The 24,959-nt window shown below is 42.4% G+C and overlaps 1 protein-coding gene and 1 long non-coding RNA gene across 3 annotated transcripts in view; one reads left to right on the forward strand and one right to left on the reverse strand.

The window, feature by feature from the left end:
- The window catches only part of TNIP3 (TNFAIP3 interacting protein 3), a 47,096-nt gene extending 37,966 nt beyond the window's left edge, over window positions 1-9,130 (reverse strand). For both annotated transcript variants that reach the window (XR_010794687.1, XM_066632759.1), the window contains exons 1-4: window positions 9,038-9,130; window positions 5,598-5,675; window positions 3,396-3,461; window positions 1,452-1,583 (exon numbers count right to left, since the gene is read on the reverse strand). Coding sequence is in view for 1 of the 2 variants with exons in the window: in XM_066632759.1 (XP_066488856.1) it covers window positions 1,452-1,583; window positions 3,396-3,461; window positions 5,598-5,675; window positions 9,038-9,073 (312 nt within the window). In the remaining variant the exon portion in view is untranslated. The remainder of the gene's footprint in view (window positions 1-1,451; window positions 1,584-3,395; window positions 3,462-5,597; window positions 5,676-9,037) is intronic.
- Window positions 1,437-22,539, forward strand: LOC136655984 (uncharacterized). The gene is made up of 5 exons (XR_010794688.1): window positions 1,437-1,617; window positions 3,409-3,598; window positions 4,407-4,494; window positions 9,313-9,381; window positions 20,766-22,539. It is a non-coding gene; the product is annotated as an uncharacterized lncRNA (long non-coding RNA).
- The last annotated feature ends 2,420 nt before the right edge of the window (window positions 22,540-24,959 follow it).

Consider the following 24,959-nt stretch of genomic DNA (forward strand, 5'->3'; position numbering starts at 1 on the left):
AAGGTGCAGATGTTTGCATTTTTTTCATTCTTTGACAGATGTGCTTCCTTTCTTTTTATTATTCCAAATAAATGAGCCAAACTTTTCAAGAAGAAAACAGCAAAGCTCATCCCGTAGCTCATCCCAGATACTCTCAAGTCTAATGAAATTCTACTGACTACATTATGAGCTCCCCTATGATGCTTGTAGGCCACAACATTGAAGGAGCTAGTTGAGGAAACATTAACCTGACCTTCTCACATATACAAATGCCACGCTGAAGGCCTTGTTGTTGGAACATGTGTCTGTCAAAAGGCATCGGGGATCACTAAAGTGGCTCCACAATTTTCATCCACATAGAAAACTTGGTGCTAGTGAGAAGGGTGTTATCGCTTCTCCCTTCTCCCTGACGCACTAGCATAGTGGAAGGAGGGGTCACATGGGTCTCAGGACTCTGGGTAGCACTTTTCCAAGGAGCTGCCCCCCCCCCCAGTTCTGCTGTGCTCCATTTGTGTCTGGTGGGTGTTCTGAGGGCCAAAAATTTGTCACCTCTGCTTTTTGGCTGAAGACTGGAAGTGATACTTTTGGGCCCTCAGAAGGCCTTTGAGGCACATAGCTTCCCCAGCCCTCAGAACACCCTCCAGACATGGCAGGAGTGCAGCTCCATTAGTGTTTGGACGGGGAGGCCCCGGAAGGTATACCTAGGGGTGGCACTCCATCCAGCTACACTGCTGCCCTAACATGCAGCTTTTGTGTGCAAACAATTTTTTTTTTGGGGGGGGGGGATGGTTGAGCTTTCAGTCACATGAACCCTCATCTGCAATCTGAAGTCATACAGCTCAGACCTAGACCTTGGGCCTCAGTGTTTGCCCAATTTTAAATGCAACTGAAATGACTCAGGAGGTCCATAATTTTACCTGAAACAGAGAGCTGCAGCTTCTTGGATGACACCTGCCAATATGCTAGACATTGTGGCAATTAGGCTAGCTACGCTCACTATTTGAAAATCCAAAGTGTGCCAGAAAATGGATTAGCAATATCTTTGGTCAGTTGGAAACTGGCACATATCTTGCCCCTATACTGCAATTTCCACTTCAAGGAGCCCAAGGCTATCCTCCCCTCACACTGATGCAGCCACACATGCTGTATCCAGTGATTCTGAAGGCTTCGGATGGGAAAGGAGATTTAAATCCCCTTACCCCTCCCTAAGCCTCCCACTCAGCAATGGGTCGCCTCAGACCAGCGCCACCTCTTTAGCTGGCACAAGTCCAAGGAGAGAAAGACCTTGCTAGACCAACGCCTGTCCCTTCAGAATTGGGGGCATTTGTTTGCACAATGTACCATCAGAAAGTGGGCTGAGACCTTTGACCAGGGCCCCCAGCAACCTGGTGCTGGCACTGCTCATATAAACACACACAGAACTAGAGAGATCTTTGCTGTTATAGAGCTCAGCCATTTTCTACTTCTCCTACCATTTCCTGTAACAGCTTATCTTTAGCCTGGGCTTCCAGCCTTTGGCATTCTTGCTGCATCTGGTGCCTTTCTTTTTCCAGCTCCCTGATACTCGTCTGCATTGTTTCCAGTTTTGCTTTCACTTCTGAGACCTGCAACATGATCACAGAGACAAAACTGACGGAGGTAAGAGAATCACATTCATTTAAGAATACCAGGAAGCAGCACTTGGATAACACCGCATCAGGAATGCAGGGATCTAGAGAACATTGCAAGCTCTAAAACACTGTTTCATAAACAACTGGGCTGCCAGATCAAGAATGCAGAAACAACAGCAACTTGGGTGGTTGTGGTGAACTGGCCCATGATAAACAGAGCTAGCGTCATGGCTAATAGGAACCTCACGAGGAGAAGTCCCCAATTCAGATTTCATCTCAGTAACAAAACTCCCCAAGATGACTTAGGCAAGCTACTGTCTCTTGTCCTCAGACCTGGTCCCATCTGCAAAATGAAAATAACACTGATGTGTCTGACTGGGCTTATTTATTGAAATTATGCATGTAAAGTACATTGATAACCTAAAATACTATACAATGGGACTTGCTCTTAAAAAAAATTCTAAGCTAAAGCATTGGTTGTCAGCCTTTCAAACCCAGGACTCATATTTAATCTTAACCAATAATACAGGATCCACTTTTAGCTTTTTTACTCCCAGGGGAGAAAGAAGGGATAGAAATACAGTAAATAAATATTATGCATTTCTCCTGTTCTCTGTGTGTATGGGGGGGATCACTGGTGGGATTACTGTTGAGTCCCACAATACATAAGGCTACAACCAACTTGCTGGCCCCAACTCACCAGTTAAAGACAGGATGAATATCCTAGAACAGCTGTTTACAACCAATCTGGAATGACACATTGGTGTGCTCTAAAAGGTCCGCAGGCATGCCACAGGAGTTTGGAGCACCGCAATTGAAAATTGCTAGAAAACTCTGGTTCTGCAGCTCTGCTTTTAGGGCAACTGACTGTAGTAACCAATTTATTTTTATTTATTTTTCACATTTTTATACTGCCCTTTCTCCAAAGAGCTCAGTGCAGTGTACACAGCTGCTCCCCTCCTTTTGTCCTCACAACAACCCTGTGAGGTAGGTGAGGCTAAGAGAAAGTGACTGGCCCAAGATCACCCAGGAAACTTCATGGCTGAGGGACAATTCAAACCTGAATCTTCCAGGTCTAAGTCTACCTTCCAAACCACTGCACCACCCTGGCTCTCTAAGGAGCTGGCAGAGGAAGGATGGACTGACAAGTTGTTACTACAGACAATTGCACTAAAACCAGATCAGCAGAACCCAAAACAGTCTCCTGGAAGTCAGAAGTAACATCACAAGAGACAAACTTCATAAGCAGATTTTTACTAGATATTGTACTTCCCAAGCGTCAAAGTACTTTGTCATGAAATGAACTGCCCTAAAAGTATTGTGGAATCTTCTTTTCTTTTATGTTTTAATAAGAGACTAGGAAAGTCTAGCATAAGGAGGGTTTAAACCTTGTTGTAAGTTCATACACATTGTAGCTACGCTGAAAAGTGCCACAGAACACATCATGATTTGAATACAGACACATGCAAAGAAACACTGAAATATTCCTGAAATTATCAGACTTTAGGGGCTCGACCATTAAGAAAAAATACTAAATGATGAAAAATATATACTAATATTGCACTTTGGTTACTACTGCGCTTTTATTTCCCAGCTAGTTTTAGTAGCAACCTTAGGGTTAGATACATCATACTGAAGTTAATCTGCAGTGTAGTCCAAGCATTCCTACTTCATGCAGCTAAATATTTGCTTATACAATTGTGTTTTTCAGCTAGTTAGTACAAGAGAAGGATCAGTATGCAACATTCACAAACAGGACAGATGATCCCCATCCATTCGCTGTACTGAAACTTGTGGTTTTCTTACCTTTTTTTCATAGTGCTGCTTCATTCGCCTGAACTGCTGGTCCCATTGATTGTTCACTGCCAGAAGCTGAAATGGTTAATCAATACTCTTACTATGCTTAGTGCACTATTTTTCTCACAGTATTCCTAACACTGTACAGAAGTCTTAGCTGAAGTTCAACTGCTAGAGACAATGGAGAGGGTCTTCTTGACACTGACATCAGTGTATGTATATCTTACTCTACATTTGGCTATCTTTCTCCACCAGCTGAAGATAATTTTGCTTAGACAGGAATTTTGTCTGCCTTTCTCATTTTGTTAGGCATTTTGTTTGTTTGTTGTAAGTTTTGTTAGGGTTTTGCTGTGAATATGTTTAAAGTGCTGTGCTATGGGGCTGTTGATATGACTATTGCTGAGTTCTTTCTTGCTTTTCTTGTTGCTTATTGGTCCTGATGTTGCTCTTATTGCATTAGGCTACGCCTACATGCTATTATACACACCTACCTGGGACGGGCAGCCCAATCCTATCCTTCCTGGCGCTTGGAGGAATAGCGGTGCCAAAATGGCATGAAGATAGGATCCAGCAGAGGAGGCCTCCACCAGTCCCACCTGCTTCCTCCTCCTGGGCCAGTTCCTCCCCCCACCCTTTTACCACCCTGGAACACCTTCCCCTGACCCGAAAGACTGCACTGCCGCCTGGTGGTCTTTCTTACCTCCAACAGCCATGCAGCAGCCTCCTTTTGGGGCTGGGCACAGCACTGATTGACACTGGCCCGGTGCCAGCACTGCCACCTCCTGCAGTGCTGTAAATGTGCTTTCCAGCACATTTACAACACCTAGTGCTGGCGCTGAAGCTCAGTGCCGTTGCTACGGCCCAAAAGGATTGGGCCCTAAGTCCCTTGAACTCAGTGAGGCTTATTTAAATGAGTAGATCTGCATAGGATTTGACAACGAGTGTATTTTATCTAGTTTTATATAGTTTATCTATAAAAGGTTTAGACTGCCTTGATCATTTTTTTTTTTTTAAAAACAGAAAGCTGGGATCTAAATCTTCAAACAAATAAGTACTCCTGGCTGCTGTCTGATGGATCTTAGTAGGAAGAGTTTCAAAGCTGATAAAAGCAAGTATCAAATGTTTCTGTCTCTCCACAGAATTTCACCGTTTCTATGTGCTAAGAGTCAAACAGAAAAATGTGGTTTCTAATGTATGTAGGCCTCCGGCCCTTTGTGGCTTCACAAATGCATTCAATGCATTCTGTCTGCTTACATCCTCTTCTTTAGCCTGACTTTTTGTCTTATTGTATAGAAGAGTTTGATTCCTCGCAGTGCAAGTGATAAGATGCAGGAACGAACGCAGGCTACTCAACAGATAGCTAGTGCAGGACTGGCAGATGTGCCACAGTTAATGCATTGAGTAGCAATACAAATGAAAACATCCACTGAGATCAAGGCCACTACAAATATATATGTTTTTAGGGTAAATGCAACATTTGTGTGTATGCACATTTCAATCACATGCAAAAGGGAATCAAGATTGGCCATGGCTCCCTGAGACAAAAACAGATGCATTTGCCACCAAATACCTCTAGAAACAATCTTCATCAATAACATTATTCAGATGTCTCTGATCACCCCCTTACCAACAATCCTGGGCACCACCATCTTGGATCTTGCAAAAACTTGTGGGATCCAAGATGGTGGCACTGAAATCTCATAAGATTTGGGTGCCACCACCTTGGGTCTCATGAGATTTTAGTGTTGCCATCTTGGATCGCATGAGATCCAAGGTGGCGGCACCCGGTTGAGCCAGAGAGAAGAGGCTGCGGGGTACGTGACCCTGGTAAGTTTGGGAACTACAGATGACATCATACTTAACTTTAAGAAAGGGTTTCGACTCCTTGCAATTTTTGCAAGTCTATAAATTTAACTTCATGTAAGAACACATATTTAAAATGAGAACGTATCACTTCATACGTATTGTTTTGTTAAAGTGTTCATTTCAAGTGCTCTTTTCCCCATTCACTCATCACAAGGCAAAAAAGCATATAATGTCTTTGAAAGATTTTGCCTGTGTTTTCAACAAAAACGCAAAAGGGGAAAAGACCGAAAATGGTTACTGTAAACAGTGAACGTGTTTTAGAGGATCTCAGTCACTTAACATGTCACTCTAATGTAACTGCATTGGGTATCCATTTGCACATCCGAAGAGGATGCTTCAAATTACCTCTTCTCTCTGCTTTTCCAATGATATAATCTGCTGTTTCAGCATATCTGTTGATATATTCTGTTTAGTCAATATACTCTACGAAAGAAACATTAGTTTAGTCAAACACAAATATATTGTAAAAAAAAATCAGATCATCAAGTTTAAAGAGTTACAACAGCAGCCAAGGAGCGACTAGAAAAAAATGCGACCTATTAGTGAAGAACTTTGCAAGCTCCATTCTGAGTATGAACTCCATCTTGAGGCATGCAAAAGGCCTGTGGCTCCCAGTATCATGAGAACAGCCGCTTAACTGGAATTGTTCTCAGGAGAAAAATCTGTTTTATCTGGCTAATCAGGGCTTCAAACCAATTCTGGTTTTTAAGTCAGATCCACATGTCCTGAATTTGTTACTAAGGAGGGACAACCTGTAAAAGCATTGGGTGTGCACCCAAAAAGTGGCTCCCATGCAGCTTCTATAATAACTAAGGGTTAAACTAGAAATTAACTGAACATGTAATTTGACCCTGGTTGTTCAGGATTGTTTTTTGTTTTATTTTGTAAATGTCTCAGAAGAGAGCCACAAAATGGGCCAAAATCATGTTGGGACGTAAGGGGCCAATGAAAGCTTTCTTTCATTAAAAATAGCACATGAGGGGCGATTCCCCCTCCCCACATGCTCTGCCATGATTTTGGCACATTTTGCCTTTGCCACCAAATGCTATTTACTTACAAAAACATAAAAACAGCCTGGGTCACTTTCTGCAGTTAGGTTAATGTCTACATTTACTTTTACAAAACTGCATGTATTTTTAGTTCTTGTATTCCACTGAATACACCACTATTCTTGTTATGGCTTATCCTCCTAAGAATTGTTTAAAAACCTGACCCTCATTCAAAAAGGCACCTGCTGTTATTTGGTTTGCCTTGAGTACAAAATCTGTCCTACGAAAGCATTAATAATTATGGTCTTCTGTGATTCCAGAAAATGCTCTGTCAGTTTTGTTGAGTGAATGACTTACAGCCCAGTCATAACCTGTGCTGGAACAGGCAGGCTGGTTGGCCTGCACTGCATCCAGCGCAGGGATGGAGGCAGCTGTGGCACAACTCAAGGTAAATTTTTTCCCCTTACCCCAAGCACTGCCCCAGCTACCACAATGGGGCTATTTGGTTCTGCACCAGCTAAAGCAATAACACAGATCTGAGCAGCCAGGGGTATGGCTGTGCTGCTTGGGAGGGGGTTAGGATCAGGTCTAAGTGCCAGAGATCCTATCCCACTATCCGGCCTTCCCGCTGCCCCAGAACGCCCTTGAAACGCCCTCCCCCTGTCCTCCCAAACCCCCCTGCTGGAGACCTGCTGCCTATGCTGCTACCTTTGCTGGGGCTTGCTCCAGTGTGGGGAGGCCAGCACTCATCCTTGTCCCAGACTCCCAGATTCCTGCAGTGGTGCAAATGTGCTTTATGGTACATTCATGACACCCAGAAGCTGGTGCAAGTTCACCAGCTTAAGCGCAATTTAGGATGTCAAAGGGTTCAACAAAATCAAGTCAGGGGCTTTCCTTCACTAAAGTGTTTAGCAACTAAAACTATGCCTTCTTTGAAAAGGAGGCTTTTAAGGTCTTTACAGCAAGTTCAAAATTATTACTGTCTAAAGAAGAAAAGTAATCTTCAGTACTGCAAATCTAACTTAACTGTAAAATTCTTAGAACAGTTCGCCAAAATAAATTGAAGAGTGCTGCAAATTATGTGATTAAATCTACAATAGGCTCTCATCTTTATTCTTCAAACTTGCCTCTGCATTAGCTCCTCCAAAAATGACATTATGTTTCTTAATGGCCCTGTTCTCTTTCAGCGTCCTTTTAATGAGCACCGAGTGTTCATTATCAAGTCATAATTTCTGATTTCCACTGGCATGTTTTGGGCAATGCTGCTTTCCAAATTCAACTAATGCCAAAAACTAATAGCATATGTATTGACTGCTATGTAAGCTTCCATTCATCTCAATGACATTTACACAGGCGGAGTTCCCAGGGGATTGTGCCCTAAGGCTGTAACCGCAGGCTGGTTAAATTAGTGTACTTGACTACTGCCCAGCTTAAGTTCCAGCCAGTTTTTAATTAAGTGGAATTAAGTGGATCAAGAATGGGTTAAATCCAGGTCTTGTAGATGAACCGTATGTGAGTCGACTACAAATCACAACACTCACATATGGCAGAGATCAAGCAATATGTCTTAGCAGGATTAGTCCCAATATTCATATCCTAATACAGAACTGAAATACAGTAGTTATTAGGTGTCAGGCACAGTTTAATGTGTCAGCATGACTGACACATACAAGCCACATGAAAACTTTTAACAATCCCTAGACTGGCTGCTGCCAGAACTTAGCAGGATCAGGAACAGGGACAGTCCAAAGTAGTGACCAATGCCTGAAATCTCTACAGTACCTCCCAGCACCAGATAAACTATTATGGAAGTTGTCATCAGTATATAGTGAGCTATATATTACTTTTTTTTTGTCACCACAGGATATTATCCTGAATTTGCAATAAATTCTTTATTTTAATTTCTCTTCAATTTTATGGCTTGATCCATTTCAGAAGCTCACACAGGCAAATATATGCCAACACACACATTCTGCAAAGCTGAGTGATTCACACTAGATATACTATATGAAATTACCAAACTGTAAGTTTAAAAGAATACTGTTAATCCATATTTTTGGTATAGCATTGCTGAGTATGTGAAGCACTTCAATTAAAAAATGTAATTCAGTTCAGTTATAACCTGTCTTATAATTCTTACAAAAACTTTGTACTGTAAATATTGTTATCTCCATAACATATGAGGATGGGAAGGAGGGCCTTGCCTAAGGCCACCAAGTGAGTCTGTGGCAGAGGAGACAAATCTGAGACAAGTGTCATTATTTGTACTAATTAAAACTACACAATGCCCAAGCCACAATCTATACATGACAGAATCCTTGAATTTAAGTGAATATGACTAGGGTTGCAATGCTATCCACATTTTCCTGGGAGCAAGCCCCATTGAATACAATAGGATTTACTTCTGAGTAGTAATACATAGGATTGTGCTGTAACAGTGCAATCCTATATATGTTTGCTTGGAAGTGCCACTGTGTTCAATGGGGCTTACTCTCAAGTAAGTAAACATATGATCACAGCCAGTGGAGATATTTCAGATCTAAAACATACTGAGAGAAAAGTGGTATTTCAAGAATTAAAATTTTGTTTTCAGAATGTCTTCTCCATAAAAACTTCTTAAAGTTATTCGTTTCAAACATTTGAAACTACTGTCCTCTGAATGCACTATAGTAGTACATCAGCCCATTATAGCGTAGCACTTATCGGAATCCAATGATAGCCCATCTGTACACGACTCTCCTTGTCTTGGTATGAAATGAAAAGATTCAAATGTCTCCAGTCACTGATATCACTTACCTCTGATAGGCTGCTGGAAGTTTCCTTGTCTTCCATTCCTAGCTGAACCCGTCCTGAATAGCTGAGGGTTTTGCTGCTTTTACCAAAGACCTTTAAGGTAGACAAAGCAAATAAATCCCTGAGAGTACATTGTAGGACCAACTTGTTCAAGAGAAGAATAAATGCATTACTAAGGCTTGGATCTCAAAAACTTCACAGGCAATAGTTCCAGTTCTCTGCGTGGAATACAGGAGATGATGGGACTTGTTTTTGAATCATTTCCCTCTTCCTAACAGGGGGTTCCCGGAATGTCCCAAGTATGTAGCCTGTGATTAACATGAAAAGATAGCTGTCTGTTTGGTGTGGTAAGTAAACTGCCATTTCCCCATCATTGCCCCCGTCGCTTTTGGGAGGGGAAGCTGCACAGTGAATAGTAAATTTAAATAGCAAATTTTTCAGTTACTGTGACTAGAAGAATTACCTTTTACTCTGTGCTACTGACAACCATTTCCTATTGGATATGTGCCTTGCAGTTTCTTTGCGTGAACAGAAAAATTTTTTAATGAGGCAATAAGGCATACTGTATACTTGATTGTGACAAGGAAGCGCATGAGTCATGCTGTATGAAGAATGCGAGTAATGTTTGTACAATGGGGAAGGAAATGTTCAGTATGAAGAACACTGTGTAACATAAATCAACCAAACCCAGGCATTTGGTCCATCATTTAGTAGTATTATACAACATTTCAACAAAAAGCAGTTCACAAAGAGGTTTACAGAGCTATATAAATGGTTCCCTGTCGTAAGAAGAAGATTCCTGCTGGATCAGGTCTAAGACCCATCTAGTCCAGCTTCCATCATCTCACAGTGGCCCACCACATGCCTCAGGGAGCTCACAAGACAACAAGATACCTGTATTTGTTGCCACTCTCTTGCATCTGGCATTCGGGGGTAGCCTTCTTTAGAATCAGGAGGTTGCATTTACCCATCCTGGCTTGTAACCTGTGATGGAATCAGTGGTGTTGCTAAAGGGGTGCGGGTCGCACCGGGTGACATGCCCTGGGGGGGGGGGTGATGCGCTAAAATCGCGCCTTTACGAGCTCCTGCGTCATGCCATACACCGTTGGATGCGGAATGGCCAGCGGAACACAATGCAAAAAACCCCGTTGAGATTGCTCGTTCAAAAGTTATGGTCAAAAAACCGGAAGGAAAAATGCATGGAGCCCTATGGAAAGTGAAAGTGAGCCGTATCGTGTGTTAACTAATGATTAGGCATACTTGCCATAGTCTGTCAGAAAGGGCTGGCTGAGAGGACTCCAACGACACCAGAATGGTCCTGATCCAGTAAATGCAGCCCCCCCAAAAACACCTGAGAAGGAGGTCCCTATTCAGCCCTATGGAAAGCAAGCAAAACCACGTGGCTGCGTTTACTCGCGAGTAGGCACACTGGCCTTAGTCTGTCAGAAAGGGCAGGCTGAAAGGACTCCAAGGACGTCACAATGGTCCTGATCCAATGAGTGCAGCCCCCAAAAAACACCCGAGAAGGAGGTTCCCGCTCCCAGCTGCCAATGTGTTCAGCTCTATGGAAAGGGGAAGGAAGCCACGTGGCCGTGTTTACTCGCAAGTAGGCAACCTTGCCTTGCTCTGTCCAAAAGGGGAGGCTGAGAGGACTCCAACATCAGAATGGTCCTGATCCAATGAATAAAGTCCCAAAAACACCTGAGGAGGAGGTCCCTCCCCCCCAGCTGCAAGTGTATGGAGCCCTATGGGAAGTGAAACAGCCTCATGTCGCGTTTACTCACGAATAGGCAGATGTGCCTTGGCTGGTGGTTAGGCCAAGCAAAGAATGTGAGGGCACCAGAATGGTCCCAATCCGATGGGACTGGAGTGCAACAAAAGCCCCAGAAGGTAGCCTCCGCCCCCCCACTAGAAAGGACCAACAAAGAGGCTTGAACTGGTAAGGGGAAAGTTATCTATTTTGCACTCACAGCCCTCACAGTTTCCCTCACAGCCCAATTCTACCCATTTTCCTGGGAGTAAGCCCAACCGACTCTAATGGGACTTACTTCTGAGTAGACAAGCATAGAATTGGGCTCTGAGGCTGGACTCCTATCCCCACTTTCCTGGGAGTAAGTCCCATTGACGCTAATGGGACTTACTTCTGAGTAGACAGGCACAGGCTTGGGCTCTCAGACTTGTAAAGCCAAGTGGGTCTTTGTATTGGTGTGCTTGAAATAGAAGGACTTTAAACTGGGCACTGGGAGGGCTGAAGATCTCACTGATTCTTTTGGGGGGTGTTATTGCAGGCAGACTACAGAGAAAACTCACTTGGTGGAACAGGACTCGCTCCCCCATATTTAATTATTTCTTTTATTTTAATTATTTATAATTATTTATTTTAATTTGCCTGATGATGTCACTTCTGGCCATGACATCATTTCCAATGGGTCCTGGACAGATTGTCATTCTAAAAAGTGGGTCCCACTGCTAAAAGTTTGAGAACTGCTGCAATAAGGTGTTAGCAAGTTGACATGGGTGTTTGTGTGTGTGTGTGTGTGTGTGTGTGTGAGACTCCACAAGTTTTCAAAATCACTAAAATCAGAATTTGGAGGAATAAGACCATCATGTTATATATCAATCAATGCGTAATTTCATGCAGAATGCAATGAAACAAACTCCATTGAAATATCTGTGTTCTATCAAAAGGTACTGCCAAAAAACCAGTGGGGGCGGGGCAATGGTACATCACCACGCCCACCACCTGGGGTGTTGCCCCGCCCACTGCATGGGGTGACGCGCAGGCTTTCCACACCGGGTGACACGAATCCTAGTGATGCCACTGGATGGAATTTTCCTCCATAAATTTGTTCAATCCCCTTTTAAAGGTATCTCGGGCAGGTGCCATCACCACAACATGTGGCAAGGAGTCCTTTATAAGTGTGGAATTTTTTTTTTGTCCTATGAAAAATTAAATGTCACTCTAGTTAAAAAATTGTGGATTTTCCATGACATTTTTGCCAATTTTCTCTCTATTTTTTACCCTGGCTAACACCCACAGAGGCTTCAAAGATGCTTCAGTATCTTAAAAAGCCTTCTGATTCATCTTGCTACAGTAGCTACTGTCCTAGGATACTTCCCTTAAAGTCTTTTGGAATCAGTGCCATGACATAAAACCCACATGGACAAGCATACAGGTTGTCTCTGCCATGTCCACATGTCCATGTCTCTGCCATGTCCACCTATTCATTTTACCTTTTGGCTAAGCTAAATGGCTCCAACTTCTTAAGCTTTCTCCTGATAAAGGTGATATTGTTTACCTCACTGAGCAGTTTAATAAGAAACTCTCTCTCTCTCTCTCTCTCTCTCTCTCTTTCTCTCTCTCACAAACACACCCCTCCAGTTTTTATTTTTCTTTCCTAGCTTATTTTAATTTAATAATAGTCAACATCAGCACTCCTGTCACTGACTGAGTAGACAGGAAATTGAAAAAATAAATATTGTCAAGGCTTCCTGTGTATTCTGACTTCTATAAGAATATGAATGGAAATCCCCCTGTAGGTATGATGTATTGTGAATTAGGTATAGTCATTCACAGTCAGAACACTGTACACATAAGTCAGTGGATTTACATAAGACAACTGCTTCCTGTCCACAGTTCAGAATGAAGCTACATAGGTTTAAACCCCATGGAGACCATTGCACTTAAGTGTGCACTGAACTGTGGCTCCTCTTTCGTCACGTCTAACCACCTGCTTGCTAGAAAAGTTTCTGAAAAATCCCCAGCAAAGGTATAGGAGTAAGGGTTACAATTTACAACCTGCACTTCCCCTCCCCCCCAAGTCAAAATAGCAGTACAAGGATATGAAACAGCATATCCATGATTGCCCTGAGTGATAATACGTATAACTGGAGGGGGTTTTAAAGAGAAAAAAGCACTGTAAGTGCAATGCTGATAAAAATGGTCAGATTATGAAATACTGGAGAGAAATAGTATGTCAAGAATGAGAGAGAGATGACAGAAAAGGCATGCTCAGTATCCAAATACAGTAATTATATGACAGGGAAACACACCTTAGGAAAAAGAGCAGCAAGACTGGCCATCTAAGGTAAAAAATATCTAGAACTGTGCAACCAAATACAGTGACACTGCAATCCTGGAGAAGGGGAAGTAACAGAATTCACTGAAACAGCACCATACTGTCAACAATCACTGCAAATTAATCCTCAACTAGCTCCACATACATGCTGTTCCCCCCCCCCCAAAGGAACAAAAAACAAACCAAAAGGGTCCAATATTCTAATCTCTGTATAACAGATCATGAACTGAGGCTGAGAAACAATGTTGAAACTTGTGGAGATGGCCACATTGCAAGTTGAATAGAGAATGGACTTCCTGGTGCAGAGTTCAGGCTCTGAATTATTACATGAGAGCCTGCATTGCTGGAGTGATTAGCAAAAGCTCAGACTTCCACCATGAAAAGAACTTCTGTAGTTTTTTGAAAAGAAATGGGGATACTGTTCAGTGGGTTTAATGTGTCAAATATCAATCATACAGTAATTAAGTTTCATAGTTAATGGCAGACTTTCCCTTTCTGTAATAAATTACTGATGTAAGAATCTGTAAAATTACTGATGACCAAACTGGAATCATATATAACTGGTGTGACCAATACCCAGCCTGGGAGCCATTCATGGCCCTCAGGGACCCCCAATCCAGCCCATGGGAAGCCCCCAGTCTCCAATGAGCACCTGGTCCTCTGGAGACTTGCTGGAGTCTGTGCTGGCCTGATGCAGCTGCTCTCAGTGTGAGGACAACTGTTCAACCTCTTGCATGAGCTGTAGAACAAGGGCTCCCTTCACTGCTTGCTGTTTCACGTCAGTGATGCAGCAGCGGCAGTGAAGGAAAGGTCAGCCTTGCTTTGTGCAAGGCCTTTTATAGGTCATGAGCTACTGCAAGACATTCATTCATTCATATAAATTCAATCTCTAATATATTCATTTATGTAAATTTATGTAAATTTATGTAAATTTATTCAAATTTGAAAGTATATTAATTCTTTTTTTCCTGGCCTCCAACACAGTGTCAGAGAGATGATGTTGCTCTCCTGCCAAAAAGTTTGAATACCCCTGATATATAAGGATACCTGTGCCTCTATAAAGGTCTGAGAACATGAGAAATCTATTTAGTCCAATGTCTCATAGTGGCCAGGGGAAGCTAAGAAGTATCATCTTTTCCTAGAACTTCATAGGATACTGGCAACTTCCAGAGGGTAAGTCCTATTAGGGCCCATAAGAACTTAAGAACAGCCCCACTAGATCAGGCCATAGGCCCATCTAGTCCACTTCCTGGTGCCCTCCCTTGCATCTGGGATTCTGACATAACCCATTTCTAAAATCATGAAGTTGCGCATACTCATCATGGCTTGTAACCTGTAATGGATTTTTCCTTTAGAATTTTGTCCAATCCCCTTTTAAAGGTATCTAGGCCAGATTACATCACCACATCCTGTGGCAATGAGTTCCACAGACCAACCACATACTGAGTAAAGAAATATTTTCTTTTGTCTGTCCTAACTCTCCTAAGGCCCTATCCTAAGGCCCAGTCCTATCCAACTTTCGAGCACTGATGAAGCCTTGCCAACGGGGCATGTACTGCATCCTGTGATGAGGAGGCAATTATGGAGGCCTCAAGGTAAGGGAACATTTGTTTCCTTACCTTGGGGCTTCATTGTTACTGTGTCAGTGTGGAAAAGTTCAAGAGGGTTGGGCCATCAGTCTGTAGCAGCAAAAAGTATAAGTCTTATAGTTTTCAGTGCCACCTGAATGTTTTAACACTTTAAAATATAGCATAAGCTTTTGTGTACTGTACTTCTGGATTTTCATAGCCTTTGGCCCCACAGTTCCCATTTTCCCCCTTTCTCCTATATCCATGTATGGGCATCCTCATGTATCTGCAGATCTGGTATCTACAGTTCCACTCATCTGCAGTTCTCCATGGCCTCCTGTACCCATTGCTCTTCCTGTGTTAAACAAGAAAATAAAAGTACAGAAAAACAAAGTGCCTGGGTGCAGGGGCGTGTCGTACAATGGGTTCTCCCATATCAGCAGTTTAAGTATCCGCGTGGGTGGGGAGAACAGAACCCCTGAAGATATGGGGGGACGACTCTATATTTGCCACTTGAAGATAACACTTCATGCATCAGATGAACTTGATTTGTCTAGTCCATGAAAAGTAATGCTAACATAAATGTCTTAGGGCCCAATCCTATGGGCCTGGCTCTGACACTCCACCAGCATCGCTGGCCCCACTATCACAAAAAGTGCGATACGGTACTTTTGCACCAGTGCTACTGATGCACCACTGGCACTGACGTGTCACCAGCACTCAGCACCCGAAGATAGCCTCCAAGAGCTCTGCCGAGGAGGGAGTTTCTCCTTATCAGGCAGAGTAGCGGAATGCCGTTTCAAGGACACAGCCCAGCAGAGATTACACAGACATGGAGGAAATCCACCACCAATTCGGTCTGTATTTACAAATTTACAAGAGCAATAACAGCAGCACAGCATAGCAAAGAGGAGACAGCAAATTACACAACACACACGACCACCAAACCTCCTGCAGCCTCCCTGGGGTGCGGAGAGCCTGGTGTGATCTTTAGCAGGGCTCCTCGCAGCAGTGAAAGTGGAGCGATCGCACTCCACTGCCGCTTTAGCAGAGGCGGGTGCGATCGCGCAGCTTTTACTTTCACTGCTGCGGGGAGCCCTGCCAAAGGTCGCTCTGGGCTCTCCATACCCAAGCCCCTGCAGCCCCCTAGGCAGCACAATCCTGGGGATCGCGCCGCTGCCTTCCACCCGCCCCTGCTGCCTCCGCCCCTGCAAGCACTTACAGTGGCTCAAACTCTCCACAAGAGTTTGAAAACCACCGCATTAGGTCCTGTCTTATTCAGGCCTGCAAATTCTATCAGTGTTGTGCTCTAACCCTGAAAAGCTCCCAGCAGTAAGGACAGCCAGCGGCAGGGCTTTTCAGGGCTGGGGGGAGGGCAGGAAGGGGGCAAAACTGAGTGCGGGGAGGGGAGGAGCAGGCCCAGGAGTGGGCAGAAATGGCAGCAGGCTCTGTCACCATATCCTGACCCTCCTCCTAGGCTGGGAAACCTGACACAGGTCTCCTCAGTTCTGCACCAGCTCAGTAGTCGGCAGAGATCCAAGGAGACCCATTGGGGCCGTCTGGATCTTACACGAGGTAGGGGAACATTTGTTCCCTTACCCTGAGGAGACCTGGTGCTGTTTCTCTACCCCATAGAATACAGCAGCTGCCATTTTTGCTCCATTGTAGCCCTCAGCTCTACAGAAGCATAGAATTGGGCTGTTGGTCTGTATACCACATTGTGATTGTGGTAGAATTGTGAAAAGCCTTTGAAAAGCCTTTCCCTTTACTGTGAAGTCCCCATTTTAGTCACTAGAATGACCACTTTTCTAATCCCCCAGCATTTCAAATGGGTTGACGTCTCACATCCTTTAGCGTCAACATTTTTCCCTCTTAAGCCAACCAGTATGATGTGGCGATGGCACATGCTAGCCTCACAGATGGCTTTAAGCTGCTTCCCAATGTTGCGAAACCTCAGTCTTTTAATGGACAAAGTTAGGCTTTCTTAATCCTGTGTGCCTCGGTTGGCCATTCTGATTCTCTTTAGCAACACAATTATCCTTCTGTTACTTAAACAAATAAACACATCTATTTTTCTCATGATGCTTTCATTCCGGACTGCAAACCCTCACTTTTCCGTGAACTTGGAAGATCATTTTCAAAGAAACAAGCTGTTATTAAGACTGTTTGTCTGAAAAGTTGCATTTTGGTGGATTCTACTTTTTGAAACATTGAAAGTTCCAAAGCAAAACAAAAACACACCTCAAACTCCAGAGAACGCATGAAAAACAAACCAGACAAATTCAGTATCCAGAGCCCCGTATGTGCTATTAATATATTTTGAAATTTTGTGCATGTTTTCTTATTTATGCTATACATATCCCCCCTTTTTGTATTTTATTACTGTTTTAATTCACTAACAAAGGAAAAGTAAAAGCAACAATAAAATCCATGTCGCAATTGTGATAATAAAATGGAAAAAAAATCTGCAAGCATTTGCTACGGCTGCTAAAATACATCATTAAAACAGCAGGTAACAAGAACTAATTAACTGGCTGAATGTTGTGCTTGGCATGAAGGGAACAATTAATTAGCAAGTCAGTATCTGAGACACAGGAGAAAGGACAAGGCAGAAATAACCCATTAAAGAACAGGTAGCCAGGAGAAGCCACAACACTTGTTGGTGCTACAGCTGTGTTTTAAAGGAAAACAAGTTGCCACACATCAGAGCCCCCTGGCTCACGGAGCTGGCCACTTGCTGTCTGGGTAGCAACCAGGACATGTGCTCTGGCATATCACCTTTTGCAACACAAGGGAAGTTCCTAGCATGGCTGGAATACCTGTTCGAGCAGAAAGGTGCCAACAGGATTGAGTCAATAGGAATATAATAATTTAGGATACTGCCTGGATTCAGCATTAAAATGGAGCGAATGAATGATGTCAGTTCTAATGAAAACATCCAGCATGAAAGAAAGAAACAAGAATTTAGGGAATACATGTCCATATATACTGGCAAGACAGACATAGGTATGCCAGGTTGGCCCCAGATTCTAGAGAAGCCCATCTGGTTCACAAGAAGATGAGGGTATAATTAGTTCCTTCTAACATGATGAGGTTTAAGCATTGTCATATTGAGAAGAGATCCTTAGCTAATTCTAAGTTTAATTGGAAAAAAAACCCTGATTTTTCCACCAAAGTTGAAGTAATATTTTCTATTTTGAAATGACTTTTCCAACTGAACCAAAATAATAAGCCTATGAAAATCATACCTATACGCATACCATCCTAATCTTTAATTAGCAAATTTATACCCTGCCTTCCCCCAGGTAGTAAAACCTGATGCCTAAAGCAGTTTACAACGTAAACCAATTCCTAATCACAAAACACAAAAAGTAGCTATCAAGGAGAAAACCTAAAACAGGTGCCATAAGCATAAAGTAAAAGAATACGCAGCATGAAAGCATACAGAGAGCAGCCATAAAAATATAAAATCTCCCACAGTTTCCTCTCAGTATCCCCTGCCAACCAAATCTCACCCACCCCTCCCACCACCAAAAAGTTATTTGACATATAACAGTCTTCAAACTCCAAAAGTGTCCAGGGAGGGAGCTGATTGTAATTGGCCCGGGAGGGGGCCACCACCCATTTTTCCCATTTTGATTTTATCTCTCTCTTAAACCGTATGTGAAATGGGAAGATCTGGACTGCCTCATATTGCTGAGACTGCAGGAAAATTTCCTTAAAATGCAATGTAGCGAAAAATCTTACTTTGGCAAGTTTCGGAATCAGTGACCTAGGAGGACATATCCAGCGTCTGCCCAAATTCATATGAAATGTGAACAGCCACATCAAAGTGTTCAGCAAACTCATGCAACATTTTATGTTCTTTTTCAAGATTCCTTTCTAAAGTACAGAAACTGTGTTCCAAACAGAGCCCATGGCCATCACAGTCTTTCAGGATGAGAGCCCAAATACATTCTCCTCTCCTTTCATCTCTGCAAACTGGTCCTGCCTTTCACTATTAATTTTCCTCTGAATTTCTTCCTTCTAGTTCCAGGATTTCGCAATCTTTTTTTCTTTCTTGAGCCCTTTTCCCAATAATCAACACCCTTTTCCCAAGTAGAAACTGCACTGTGTTTATTACTGACTCATACAAGTATAGAAAGTAGAGGGGACACTGAACCAAAATAAGCCTCATGAGAAACTGACACACAAAACATTTTGTGAAATCACCACATTTCCTTAACTTGGAGCAGGAATGGCAACTAATAGCCCACGTTGCCCTCTCATTTCTAAAAGGGAGGGGGCATGTTAGGGTGGGCATTACTTGCTGAGATGTAAGTTCAGCTGATCAGCTTCTAGGACTTTTTAAAGCATCCTTTCAGCTATTAAACAAAAGTTGATCTAACACAGGGGTGTCAAACTCATGTCATACAGAGGGTTGAAAAGCCTGCTGAGGGCCGGAGGTGATATCATTACACAGGAAGTGATGTCATTAAACAGGTCAAAACCAGAAATAAACACTCTGTTCTCATGTAGGAACATTAGCTGCTAATGGCAGGAGAGAAAATACACAGATCTTGATCATATTTCAAGATATGGGAGAGCCAAATTATCATGTGGGCAACCCTTTCAGCAGTGTCACCTCAGCATTGCTCAGCAGCTGAGAGCCCGAGGGCCAGATAAAAAGCTTCTGTTGGCTGCATCCGGCCCCCAGGCCTTATGTTTGACACCCCTGGTCTAACAAATCACATTTATATGTATCCGAAATCACAGGTGTTAAGTTACACGGTGACAAAAATGTAAGGCTGAAAGTGGACAATGTACTATTGGAACCATGGAGATCTGTATTGTAATACTGGAATAGAATCAAGAACTATAAACTGGTAAAATGACAGATTTTTGGAAATAGTGTAAAGTTTTGATTATGCTATAATGAATGAAGGCTGCCATAATCTACCCTTTTAAAAATCTTCTTTCTTTTTAACTGTTGTATTTCTTATAGGGTTTACATGTGTTACAGGATGTATTCCCCCCATCATTAAAAATGTGGTCTTTGATCCTTGTCATAATTCTAGAATACCCTGACTGCCAATGTGTCTATTTCAACCCTCTTCTATTAGCATGGTGTGAAGGACACACCGGAATATGTGCAAGTCCTTTAGCAGTATTGCCTGTATGCATATTGAGACAAAAAATGCCTTTTTTGGTTGACTTTTTAAAGTTTCAAGCCTTAGCATCTATTATTTCTATTGGAGTAATAGATATGATCGTTTATTAGACAATAAGATATTAATATCTATACAGATACTTGAATAGGAATTTTAACTTTGAATGGGCAAAAATGTGCTCTTTCATGTGCTCTTGCCACAGCTTTGAACATAGTTTCTGGTAAACTTCTTAAAGGAAGACAAAATTAGCACCAAAACACCTTTTTGCTGACATGGGTTGATCTTGACATTGAAAAAATTACTCCAAGTCACAAAGGGAGATTAAAATAAAGATCATTTAGATAATTGTGCCCCAAGAAAGAACAAGGATCTTGCAACACACTGCAATGAAAAATTACAGACACAATTACTGGTGCCTGAAGCAGATGTTCACAGTCCTATTGAGTTCTCACAGCAGATCTCAGTCATGTGGTATCTCTTAAGCCTAGTTTTATTTTCTCTATGAAAATCTCCTGGTTTGTATAAAAAAAGGGAAGGAAGTAGAGGGAATTTGTTTACAGACAAGTCCTGAAAAACAGTCTTGCAAGAGCCTTTGGGTTAAAAGATGTCAGTTTGTGGGATGTCATCTGAATTATCTGCTTTATAAACAATAAACATTCTAGAGAGGCATGCAGATGCACTGTGCTCCCAAATACCGTTTGGAGAAGAAGCACACAGGACCAAAGGAGAAACTTCAGAAGGCTCAGATAAAAGTATCACAGCCCACCTTCAAAATACGAATAGCCTTCACCTGTCTTCAAAAGGAGACAGAGGGCTATTGTACATTTCTCTGTGAATTACCTTTGCTATATTCATGGGTTTTAAAATGATAAAATCAGCCCAACTCTTTTCTTGTCACAATGCAACATTATTATTTGTTTTTGTTTTTTTGCAGATGCATAAGGGGTGTTGCACTATTCAAAATCCGAAGAGTACATCAAAGCACAAATGGCATTAAACTGGTTTTGCAACCTGCAGAATTTTTTTTTTCCCCAGATATCTCCTCTGGATTATAGTTTTCTGTACATTATTTTATAACAGTCATAAATAAGGGCCTAATCCTATCCAATTTTCCAGTGCTGGTGCAGCCATTCCAACAGGGTATGCACTGCATCCTGCAGTAGGGGGGCAGCCATGGAGACCTCCTTCAGATAAGGGAATGTTTGTTCCCTTTCCTCGCTGAGGAAAGGGGGTGAGGAGGTTGCCCATGGAGGGCATAGGATCTGGTGCACGTCTCCCCACCACAGGATGCAGTGCATGCCCCATTGGCACGGCTGCACCTGCACTGGAAAATTGGATAGGATTGGGCTCTGTGGGCCCTATCCTATCCAACTTTCCAGGGCCGATATAGCCATGCCAACAGGGTGTGTGCTGCATCTTGCAATGGAGGGACAGTCACAGAGGTCTCCTCAAGGTAACATTTGTTCCCTTACCTCGGGACTGCATTGCGGCTTCATCGGTGCTGGAAAGTTGGATAGGATTAGGCCCTAAGTATGTTTGTTACAGGACTATTTTTTCTTTGTACTTTTCATTTAAAAATAAATGCTCCGAAAACAAATCAGACACATGGAAAATGCAACAGATATATTTGAACAAAACTTGTAAGTCAAGGATGTAACACTGTTTTAGCAGTTATGATGATCTGAGACTCTTTAGGAAAATCTGCCACTATATCTTTTTTTTAAAAAAAATTGTTTGTTGCTATCAATATGTTGCTTGTTAATCACAATATGGTACATGAAACCAATTAACAGGGAATGCAAATGTTTTCTGTTGGTGTTCTATATGTTAATTTGTCAAGTTCCACACTTCTGGGAATTACTGGCATCTTTTTGTGTTTTGAAGCCGAGGGCTATGAACGTGGCATGTGGTGGCATTTTTGTATCTAACTAGTGAGATTACACTTCAGCACCAAGGGGAGACATGTTGACAAATACATCACAAACAGGAAGGTCTACTCAGCCAGTCAAGAGGCCATATAGAGGAACCCTTATTCCAAAAATAACTCTCAGGCTACAGCTGCCTCTTCCATTCTTGCAAACCTGATAACAAAGACAGTGAAAGAAATCATGTGATGTGCTTCTTCCCTTGAGAACAAGAGAAAGCCTGGTATGCACCAGCTCAGCAAATGGCACAACTCCCCAGAGCATTTTCACACATTTTGGATGTCGGTCTTGAATGACAGATGTTGCAGGATAACTACAGAACAGTTTTAACATGCCGCTGATGTACAGTTGTCTCATGCAAAATTTCAGATGTAGTTATGATCTAAAATGCTGAAAAGTAGGGTCATTTCCTGCAAGCATTTTCTGTACCGTAATGTCAGGAACCAGCTTCATAAGGGAGGGGGTAAGAGAGCATTTGATCCATCATTGACACAATAAAGGAAGTACGTGTGCCTCAGCACAGGATAAGTCCTACTGACTTTAAAGAACATGTCAGGAATGACAAAGTAAATAGAAAGCTGCTTACTTTCCGGGAGCACAAACTGTTCTCCAGCTTCTTGCAGGCGTCTGAAGCACTGTTCTTTCCTATCTGAATCCTGATTTCATCATCAAGCTCCACACTGTCGCATCTACAGTAGTTGGGGAGGGAAAAAAGGAATGATGTATCTTCTAAAACTGACGAAAGATGTATGAAGTAAAGAAAGGACATTTTTTTGTTAACTATTTAATCTATGACAGTTTCTTTTGTTTTGGATTTATTAATATTACTATTAATGGAGTTTCCATCATGTTTCCAAGAGTGACACTGCCAGGTCAGAATGGAGCTCCTACAAAAATCTCAACTATTACAGGTAAATTTTGGGAGGTGTCAAGTACAAATAAGAATGTATAGAAAGAGCATAACAAAAAAAAAGCGAATAAGCGCTACCTCTTCATTTTAATATATGGCCATAACCAAAGATACACAGCATGAATATGGATGCTTTGTATCTAGGATACATTTAACAGTATTATGTGGAATGCAAATATTTATTTGTGATAAATGCCCAAAGCATTCTGCTTTGTAGGAAACGTGCTCTGTGTATATTGTTAGACTTCATATGTCAATGTCATTGATGGCTATGAAATTTCATGACTGAAGCGCTGGGCCAAGCATCCTTTTACATTATAACTTATCTATTTAGATAATCTCTCAATTGTGTCTTGAAAATGTTTTATGAGGTTGTTCTCCCCCATCCAGATCTAAACCTCTCACTTGTTTTTGGATAAGCTAGCTAGGGGATACACCTGAATTTCCGAACAGTTCTTTGCCATGGCTGGTAGCAAGGAATACAATTCCTAGGGAGGCAAATAATAAGTGGCAGGTAAACAGCAATGTACAATTGCCAACATATGTCATATGGCAAAATCAACTAGGAGAGAACATTCAAAAACAGAAGATTTCTGCCTCAATGTTTGCTGAGAAAGTGTATAATTACCAGGCTGATTCCAAATCAAGCCAGGAGGACTTTATCCGTCACAAATAATTTCCTTCTTTTAGGAAAAATTAGCCTGAAACCGACTTATGGGCTGCATATCATTCCAGTGTCCTTTTCCTGAAGACTTAAATTACTTTTAGTCAAATTTATATTCAACTTTTAAAGTTGAATACAATCTCAAGTGCATCTCATGTCATAGACATAAAGTACAGGTTGTGTCTCGTTATCTGCTAGGGTTCCGTTCCAGAACCCCTAGTGGATTAAAAAAAATCCGTGGATTAAAAAAAAATGGAAAAATAGATTTAAAGACCCACTTCCAAGTTTCTTGTCCCTCCATTACTCCTAATAAGGTCGTGTCTTGACATTCACAGGGGTTTGATTCTGGGACTCCCTGCTGATACCATAAAATGTGTTAAATAAAAGCAATTTTAAAAAAATTAAAAAGTGTGTCTCTTTACAATTGTGGTTTAAAAACAGCTTTTTTTGTAGACAGGCAGTCAGCACTTAGAAATGCAAAGGACACCTTGCCTTTGCCTGACTCAGGTGAAGAATGGAATGATCACTTGCATGACTGTCTCTCTACAAAGTAAGAAAAGCAGTTTTTTTAACTGTGATTTTAAAGAGATGCATTTGCCCCTTCTCCAGGGATCAGCACATTAAGAACATAAGAACATAAGAACAGCCCCACTGGATCAGGCCATAGGCCCATCTAGTCCAGCTTCCTGTATCTCACAGCGGCCCACCAAATGCCCCAGGGAGCACACCAGATAACAAGAGACCTCATCCTGGTGCTCTCCCCTACATCTGGCATTCTGACTTAACCCATTCCTAAAATCAGGAGGTTGCGCATACACATCATGGCTTGTACCCCATAATGGATTTTTCCTCCAGAAACTCGTCCAATCCCCTTTTAAAGGCGTCTAGGCTAGACGCCAGCACCACATCCTGTGGCAAGGAGTTCCACAGACCGACCACGCGCTGAGTAAAGAAATATTTTCTTTTGTCTGTCCTAACCCGCCCAACAATCAATTTTAGTGGATGTCCCCTGGTTCTGGTATTATGTGAGAGTGTAAAGAGCATCTCCCTATCCACTCTGTCCATCCCCTGCATAATTTTGTATGTCTCAATCATGTCCCCCCTCAAGCGTCTCTTTTCTAGGCTGAAGAGGCCCAAACGCCGTAGCCTTTCCTCATAAGGAAGGTGCCCCAGCCCCGTAATCATCTTAGTCGCTCTCTTTTGCACCTTTTCCATTTCCACTATGTCTTTTTTGAGATGCGGCGACCAGAACTGGACACAATACTCCAGGTGTGGCCTTACCATCGATTTGTACAACGGCATTATAATACTAACCGTTTTGTTCTCAATACCCTTCCTAATGATCCCAAGCACAGAATTGGCCTTCTTCACTGCCGCCGCACATTGGGTCGACACTTTCATCGACCTGTCCACCACCACCCCAAGATCTCTCTCCTGATCTGTCACAGACAGCTCAGAACCCATCAGCCTATATCTAAAGCTTTGATTTTTTGCCCCAATGTGCATGACTTTACACTTACTGACATTGAAGCGCATCTGCCATTTTGCTGCCCATTCTGCCAGTCTGGAGAGATCCTTCTGGAGCTCCTCACAATCACTTCTGGTCTTTACCACTCGGAAAAGTTTGGT

This window comes from Tiliqua scincoides, chromosome 6 (genome assembly GCF_035046505.1).
Source record: "Tiliqua scincoides isolate rTilSci1 chromosome 6, rTilSci1.hap2, whole genome shotgun sequence".
In the NCBI taxonomy this organism is placed as follows: domain Eukaryota; kingdom Metazoa; phylum Chordata; class Lepidosauria; order Squamata; family Scincidae; genus Tiliqua; species Tiliqua scincoides.